This window comes from Betta splendens, chromosome 5 (assembly GCF_900634795.4).
Source record: "Betta splendens chromosome 5, fBetSpl5.4, whole genome shotgun sequence".
Classification (NCBI taxonomy): Eukaryota; Metazoa; Chordata; class Actinopteri; order Anabantiformes; family Osphronemidae; genus Betta; species Betta splendens.
This window is the reverse complement of record NC_040885.2, coordinates 13,527,564-13,536,338: the sequence shown is the minus strand read 5'-3', so window position 1 is coordinate 13,536,338 and position 8,775 is coordinate 13,527,564. Positions and strand designations below refer to the sequence as shown.

Here is an 8,775-nt window from a genome sequence, read left to right as displayed (position 1 = left end):
CTGTGGAACCAGCTCCTACTTCAGGTTCAGAAGGCACACGTCCTCTTTACTCTTACAGTAGAACCAAACCGAAAAGTTTCACCTTAACTCTGTCTCTTCCTTTATGTCTTACTCGCTCTGAACCTACAGTTTTGTCTGCTGCACCCCAACCGGGCGAGGCAGAAGGTCTCTCTTATCTGAGCCTGGTTCGACAGGTTGCTCAGTGCTTTCTTAAGAGGTATTTGTTGGGTTTGCTGTTTATTAAAACCTCAATCGGTGTCTAAGCAAACTAAGATGTTCATACAAAAAATGGATGGATGGATGGATGGATGGATGGATGGATGGATGGATGGATGGATGGATGCATAGATGGATGCATAGATGGATGCATAGATGGATGCATAGATGGATCAATGAATGAATAGATGGATGGATGGATGGATGGATGGATGGATGGATGGATGGATGGATGGATGGATGGATGGATGGATGGATGGATGGATGGATGGATAGATGGATCAATGAATGAATGAATGAATGAATGGATGGATGGATGCATAGATGGATGCATAGATGGATCAATGAATGAATAGATGGATGGATGGATGGATGGATGGATGGATGGATGGATGGATGGATGGATGGATGGATGGATGGATGGATGGATGGATGGATGGATGGATGGATGGATGGATGGATGGATGGATGGATGGATGGATGGATGCATAGATCCTGGTCTATGCTGGTCGGTCATTTAGTTGGATGTTTTCATCACAATGACGAAGCCAAACTTATTTAACGACTGTCAAAGAAACCAAGCAAGTTTCTATCATGACTTGCAAAAAGTCAACCTACAAATCCAGTTGTAGCGCTTCAGCTCACGCTGGGATAAAGCGTGAGCTGAACTAAATGTACTATTTTAGTTTCTTGTGATAACTAAGCCAAAGTAAACTTGCACAATGTACAGCACTGAACGGTTTTGTACGCACATCAAAGGCATAATCAGAAATACAAGGACTGTGAGGTGTGACAGGGAGAAAAGAGGGGAACGCCAGGCATAAGCGCTGAGGGAACAGCTGAGAGAACGTGAGAAAGTAGCTGCGCAAAGGAGAAGTTTGGCCCCTAAAAATAAGCCTTTGAATTGGCAGACGACAGTAGGGGGTTTCTGGCTGGGCCCGGATGGTCCTCTTGGATGGCTGATGATGATGGTAATTAAATGTGTTCTTTATGTCGAGTCAGCATATCCTCACTTTGTTACGGCCGGTCTCTGCTGACCGGTTCCTGCCAAGATTCCTGCGCTAATCTGCCAAATAATTTTCAGAAAGTATATTTCTGCTGTCGTCCATCCACACGGAGATAAGTCCACAGATAGCGGAAGTTCTGTTTTTGTTTGAGCTCCTCAAGAAACAGCAGCAATTTCTTTTTCAAATTCTCTTTTGTTTTAGTATGTGAAAGGAATTCTACTCCCACCACAGTGTGTGATACCTGATATGTGTGAGCGTGTCCTTGTGCAGGCGTGAAGTGATACACCTGCCACTGGAACACAAAATATTGTCCACAAAGACTAGTTCCGTTTAGTCTGGTGTTTATATAGAAAACACTTCAGGAATTTATATTAAGGCACTTTATGTTTTTAAACCCATGTAGGTCCAACCCAGCCAGAAAACAGAAAGGAGGCTTTTATGTAGTACTTCTACACTAAGTATAAAAATATCAAACATAATCTATTAGTGTCATGTGTACTTGAACAGTATTTTTATTTCCATTGGAAAATAAATGGAGAAATACTATTCAACAATGTGCTTATTGATGTGTAGCGTGTGTTGTGTAAGTGTTTATACAAGGCTTTGTTTGCTTTCTCTGCGTGTTGTGTACTTTAATGTGCAGCATCAAAGTGCACAGGAGCCAGGGATAAACACTTTGTACAAATCTCATACGTTTACATCCAGATGTGTTGTCACATCTAAGTAAATAAAGAGAAAACCACGTGAAGGTTGCGGGTAAATGCACTCAAGTTGCATCCGCACGTCACCGGGGCAGAAAGTTCATAACCCTGATTTGAATGTATGTGGAAAAAGAAATCTGTCGCAACAACCTAGAAATGTTCTTGTGATTTGAAACGTCACCGTGAGCTTGTTTTCCAGACGTTGCGTAAGGCGCTGGTATACAGTACCCCACATCACTTTACCTCCGCCAGTTTCTCTTTTGTCCTTAATGACTCATTCATTCACTGTCTTCTTTCATGCCTTTCATTAAAGCCTGAGTGGAAAGCTACAGCAGCCGGATGAAATGGGAGCTACTTCCAGCTGCTCTGTCATTTAGATTTTCTTTAAAGACCAGTTCTTCTCTGGCAGATCTGTGTCTCTAATTTCAATAGAATTATACACATTTGTGTAATATCCTTGTGCTTCCATGACTAAAGTGAGCTGAGTTCAATAACAAGGTATTTGTAAATTTTACTGACTGAGACCTGACGTCCGCGGTGCTGATCCGACTTTGGCTGAAGCTACGTCTTCTCCAGTCAGACGCCTGCAGGGGGAGACGCCAACTGGTTTCGTGCCATTGTGTTGCACAGATCTGATATTAGCCAACCAAGCAGCCACTCATCTTGATTTGAATCTATGTGGCAAAAAACTCTGATGCAACCACTGCAGTAATTTTTAAATATCAGCACAAGCCTGTTTTTCCGTCATTGTGTAACTTTTAATTGATGATCTTAAATCCCATCTCACTATTACCTTTGACAGGTGGATTTTATTCCTACATGACTCACTCATTCATTTTCTGGTTAATGCTCTTTGGTACCACAGTAGGCTCAAATGTGACCTGGTTTCAACTGTTATGTCACATGACCCACATGGCCTCAAACCATACTGCTGTCTTGTTTGCTACTATTACTGTAATTCCTGATATAAATATAAATACAGTGTGGCATGCGTCTACTTTTTAGGTTTGTCGGTTTATCTTCAATGTCAGAGTTTTTCACAATTACTTTTAGCTTGAGGCACTTTTATTTAACCCACAGTCAGAGTCATGATGCCATTGCTGTGTTTTTTAATCCAGTCGCTACAGCTTCGTAGATTTTTATAGAACTGAAAAAGTGAATCATTCTAATGGGATTTTACCACATTGACTAAGAGAGTTTTGCAACAAACAAATTTGCTTTTACATCACGTTTGTCTCTGTGTTTAGTTACTTTAATTAGTTCACCAGTGTCATATCTCCATCTGCAGGCTGAAAACAAGAACTGAGCCTTGTCCTCAACCACAGCCAAACCAAGAGACGCTGTGGCGACCAGACCACATCCTCTGTCCTCTCTGCAGCTGCTGATTCTAGAGTGAAAACACAGAAATTTAACAAAGCAGCTCAGATTGTCAGTGTGACTACAGCTCAGGAATGGGTGGATCGTTCTAAGGCAGAGGATGGATACGAATCTGCTTGCAGAAGTTAATATTTTCACATTTGTCTAACTATTGCATATTGTCCACAAACATGCGTGGATTTGGAGGAGTCACAGCATCGTGCTGCATGCTGTATTGTTTCAGCTGGTTGAGCTGAACAGGGAGAGGAACAATAGAGGCCAATAACAATAACGTAGCTGTCAGGGCTGTCAGAGAGGCAAGGTCAGTGAGGTGATACAGTAAACAGAACAGCCCAATTCCTTCCCATGGCCCTCTGGTTTCACAGATTAAACAATACGTAAAGTCAAGCCTGTTTTCACAACGTAACAAAAATAAAAATGTGAGGAATGGGAAATTAGGTTCATACCTTTAAAAGTCTGCTCCACACATCATTCATTCTACTTTGTAAAACATTTAAAATATGTAGTTTTGATGAAATGGCTAATATATATATCAGAGGGCTACGCTCAGAGGCAGATTCTCACACTCACACCTAGTCTCCAGTTAATGCACGTCTCTGCACTATGGGAGGAAACCAACACAGACACAGGACGCAGCACATTCAGCAGTAGCTCACTGATGATATTTAACCTTGAGTAACCACTGTTTTTCATACTGTGGTGCTGAAATCTGTGCAGTAATTCATCATCAGGCAGCGCCCACCTCTGGGACCATCAGCTGATCAACACTGATATGTCCCACTGGACTGACAGTGTTTATGTGGTGAATTCCAAACATGTAATGATTCTTTTATTTATCAACTTGGGAGTTTGGCTGAGACGTCGGCGTTTTCAAAATAAGCTCATCAGACTGTGTGTGGTCCTGGCGCCGTGTGTTGTTTGCACTATGAACAACCCTGACAAACATGTTTAGTTGTTTAGTCACTGTTCACATTACACCCTGTGTTCTACAATTGGAGTTAAAGATTTATCATCACACGTTTGTCACCAAGCACATTCAAGCTTTTATACATATTGGTCATTTGTGTTTTGTTTCGGATTATCAAGTTTTAAATATAATCAAAAAAGTCATTATGATAAGTAAGGCAGATTCAATTCAATTAAATTTAATTCCGTTCAATTTAGTTCAATTCAGTTCAATTCACATTATAGATAATTTGCCTTATAGACTGACACTGGTCTGCTGACATGTTTGCAGCCGTTAAAACAGTACTTACATGACCGCACTGGGAACGTGCTATGTCAGTGTGTTACAACTACAGCCAGAGGGGGCGATGGTGCAACACTTTGTTGATACTATCGCAGCGAAGAAGAAAAAACCCGGAAGTGAACTGTGTTTGTTTTGGGTTCTTCTTCGTGGCGGGAAGGTCTAATACGAGGTTAGCAAACTGTACGGTGGAATTTTTAAATTATTTTTTAGTTTAATCTATGTTCTTTCTATGCATGGAGGTGTTCATGTCATAGGGTAATTACACAACGCTGTTGTTTTATTCGTATTACGCTAAATGTGCTGATTAGTAACTGTCCTCTAGGGAAAGTTTCTGCAGAGGCAAATTACGTTTTTATATTTACTCTCGTTCTAGGTGGATATTATATTGTAATAAATTAACGTTGGATAACATTAGGAAACAGTATCAAAACCTCCTCAAACTGACAGTTTTGTTAGTGCCTCGGTGTGTTTAACGTTCTGTTTGTTACGTACAATAAGTGTGAACACTGTTGGTCTTAGTCTTGACATCCCTTAATGTCAGACGCGCTCTGTTCTGTTTACTCATCCAGCAGGTGAGATACTGCGACCATGCCGTCCACTCAGCAGGACGTGGTTCAATCCACCATCTCCCCTGTTCTCTTCATGACCACAGATGGTGAAGCCATGTGCTTCTACCTGCGGCCAGGTCCTGCCAAACGCAGGATGCAGCCGCTCATCACTGCTGGCGGAGGCCTGATGTGCAGTGTCCAGCAGCCAGGAGCAATCCTGCTGCTCGACCCCGAGGACAGAGGCTCTGTTTCTGAAACCACTGCTCACTGGTGGGTGGTGGACTGGGTTACTGTTAAAAACTGATATCCGTAGATTGTCAGTTTAAACTGTTGATGTAATAGAATTGCACAAAGCTGCACTACATGGGCAGGGATTTATAGGGTAGTACTGTAATATTTTACATGATAGGCACATCATAGCAGTCAGTGGTATACACTGGAGGGAATTAAAATACTGAGTTATTGTTACTTTCTCACAACACCATCTTTAAAAAAAATGTATTAATGTGACCAGTTCAATTGTTCTATTTGGTTAAAGGTTGTTGGGTGAAAAGAGCACCAAATCTAAGCTGCTGTTTTTTTTCCTCAGGTATGTGTCCACAAAGTATGTTTATGACTGTATTGAGAAGGAAGAACAGCTAAATTTAGAGCACTACAGGTTAAATCCTGAAGTGGGTCCAAGACACTCTCCAAGGCTCAGCAACAAGGACGGCTCACATGGACTCTCAGGAGGTGTGAGATAAACTTTACTTTTTGTAAGTCTACATTGATAGAGTTTCAAACGAATGTTTTAGGAGTTCCAGAGTTCTATCCTAGATTCCCTCTTTAGGAACATATGCAGCACAGCTTTGTTTATTATAAATTACTGATGTACATCTTTTATTGTAATTAGGCAGGGTAGCCTACAGCCCTGAGGAAGATGCTGCCATTTTGAGTTATGTCAGCCAGCGCAAGACAGAGACTGGGGGAAACCGACTGTGGCAGGAGATGGAGAAGCAGCATGTAACCAGTCACAGCTGGCAGTCAATGAAATACCGTTACAGAACTCAACTGGCTAAGATTCAATCTGAGCCTGAGAAGACAAAAAGTGCAGAGGAAGAGAACAAGGTACCTTACCATACAGCAGGTGTTTCGTCATCTCTTTCATTTCATACCTTATTTTTAAAGCAGTACATCTGTAAAATATAATATTATCCTAACCACAAACTGCTGTTGTCGCAAAGAGTTTGAGTGAATTTATTTTTTTTAACCACAAGATGGAGCCACATGTTTAAGTCATTCATTTTATGTACTACTAAATTCATTTTAATTTATGCTGGAAACATAAATTGAGTTAACCATACTTCTATTTGTGTTTTATAGGATAAGGAAAATCTAGAAACATTTCAGAAGCCGTCCTGTGAGGAAGATGCGGTGCCTCCACAGTTACCAGAAGTCAAACCTTCAGCAGAAAATGACCTAACACAGGTGGGGGGGTAGAGCCAAGCTAAAAATATTATAGTTGAAGTAACACCATGTTACTGTATAAAAGCACACCACATACACATCTGTAAGCTGTGATTTAATGTTTAAGTGAGCAGAACATATTTGGTGTCCCAACAGGTGATGGATCAGCCCATTCTAGCTAAAAGTGTAGAAGCTCAAACACTGAACTCGTCTGACGTTGAAGTGCAACATGTGAACCCAAAGAATGACGTCCCAACAGCTGAAGACACTGAAGTAGTAACTACAGATCTAGTAACACCTGCCACTCCACAGCCTGAGGGGTCATGTTTGTTTGCAGAGACAGATGTGCATCCAATTTCCCCTGACAGCATAGATGCATCAGCTGTCGCTCTACACAACGAGGACTCTGCTCAGCCTCTGCCTCACACTCCTTCAATAAAGAGAAAAGTGAAGCAGATGGTCTCGTCTACAATGCAAGAGCTGCAGCGCCGAGTAACACGCCGGCAGTGCGAGCTTGAGGCGTTATCATCATCTGAACCATACGGGAAAAAACTGAGATCATCATCAAATTCTGCTGAGAAATCGTCATCTACTCTTCAGACCCCAAAGAAAACAAAAACACCTGTGAAGTCTGCACATAAAGAAGACCCAACAGTAGGCGAGCCACTTTCTAAGAGAGCCAGAGGGGAGAGTGTGACTGCAGCAGTGGAGAGTCATCAAGAGGAGAGTGAAGAAGCTGCTATCTCTGAAACACCACAAACAGGTTTGTCATTCCTCTGCAGACAGTGAGTCATATTAAACATGCTTTATACGACTCATAAAACTGTGGAGCGAGGCAGATAGTGTGATCTAATTTGTCTTACATTCCTCAGATGAAGAATCTACATCATTGCCTCATAAAGCAGAGAAGAAAAAAGAAAAGAGAAAGTTGGGGATCCTTGAGCTGGCTACAAGGGAGTTTGAAGATGAAAGTGAGGTATGCTTACGCTAAATTAAATAAATAAAGGAACACAAACTTGCACTTGGGAAGATGTAAAGTATGTTTATCCAAAGTTTCAAAATCTAGTTGTGTAATTTTGGAGCTAGTTATAATTTTGACCATTTCCTAAAGATTTACAGTGTTGCTTTGCTTTGCTTTTTTCCTGTAGTCTGGTGAAGATGAGGCTCCAGATCTCCAAATCACAGTTGAAAGGGTCACTATTCAACCCACTTCAACAGAACCCTGCCTTCCATCTTCAGACATGACTGCAGATGCTTCCCCAACACGGTCAATTGCCGAGTCTGAACCCAGCCTCCAGAGCAATGCTCACAATGCCCAGGCTGCCAGCAGCAACCACATCTCTAAGATGGACTCTACCAAACCTGAAGCGGCTGTCCACGTAGCCTCCAGGGCCCATCTGTTTATATTTGATAATGACTCTCAGGAAGATGACTCTCAGTCCCTTATTAGTGACGATACAGCGGCTGCAGCTCAAGCTGTTGGGAATGAAAACACTGCACCTTCACTGACTCAGGCTCAGTTAGAGGAGGATGTGCAACAAATCAAAAACTTAATGAACCAGACAAACCAGGTGAGTGCATGTGTGATGCATGCAAAAGGTGCAACTTATTCCACTGGCAGTTTCAATACTTGTTCTGAAATGTAGACAGCAATCTGACTGCAGTTACAAACTTCTTTCTGTCCTTCAGGACTTGGTTAGTGTGACCAAGGCCCTGTTGAAGACCAGTGGAGACATCTCTGCTGCCCTGAAGCTTCTGTCAGATCCGCCCTCGTTTTCAGGACCACTTTGGAATCACAATGACGACAGTCTTCTGCTCTCAGGAGATCCTAACGCCCGGCAGCAGCTGCAGGAGAAATACGGTGAGGAGAACTTGGCCAAAAGAGTGATGTTTCTGGAGGTTGAGGGGTGAATATGCAGTAGCATTTCAAATGCTCTCAACTGTTCTGTCTCTTCCTTTATTGCTTTTTATTACTGATGAATCTAGATCTTACCAAAATATTTTATCATATGATGTTTTTATGTCTTTAGTGTATAACAACTAAATTAATGGTTTTATACAGAATTTTCTTCCTTCTAATATAAAGGTGGAATGTATAAAATGTGTCTCATTCAAAATATAGTGATGCAGTCTTAGTTCATACATGCACTGTATCCACTGTACTGTATTCATGTGTTGGCTTGGTTTGAATTGAATTATTAATAAAACTAAATAAAATCAACACATTAGCC

General features: G+C 41.6%; 1 protein-coding gene across 6 annotated transcripts; it reads left to right on the top strand.

The window, feature by feature from the left end:
- The first annotated feature begins 4,601 nt into the window (after nucleotides 1-4,601).
- terf2ip (telomeric repeat binding factor 2, interacting protein) lies at nucleotides 4,602-8,765 on the top strand. Of its 6 annotated transcripts, none has more exons than XM_029151058.2 (9): nucleotides 4,602-4,719; nucleotides 5,120-5,368; nucleotides 5,688-5,830; nucleotides 5,991-6,205; nucleotides 6,461-6,565; nucleotides 6,701-7,307; nucleotides 7,417-7,520; nucleotides 7,693-8,115; nucleotides 8,234-8,765. In XM_029151058.2, the coding sequence occupies exons 2-9, from the start codon at nucleotides 5,139-5,141 to the stop codon at nucleotides 8,453-8,455; spliced, it is 2,049 nt and encodes a 682-aa protein (XP_029006891.1). In that variant the 5' UTR covers nucleotides 4,602-4,719; nucleotides 5,120-5,138; the 3' UTR covers nucleotides 8,456-8,765. The 6 variants fall into 6 exon arrangements, with proteins under 6 accessions (XP_029006891.1, XP_029006896.1, XP_029006894.1 ...); XM_029151063.3 differs by having other exon boundaries at nucleotides 4,645-4,719; nucleotides 5,123-5,368; XM_029151061.3 differs by having other exon boundaries at nucleotides 4,655-4,730.
- Nucleotides 8,766-8,775: the final 10 nt, after the last annotated feature.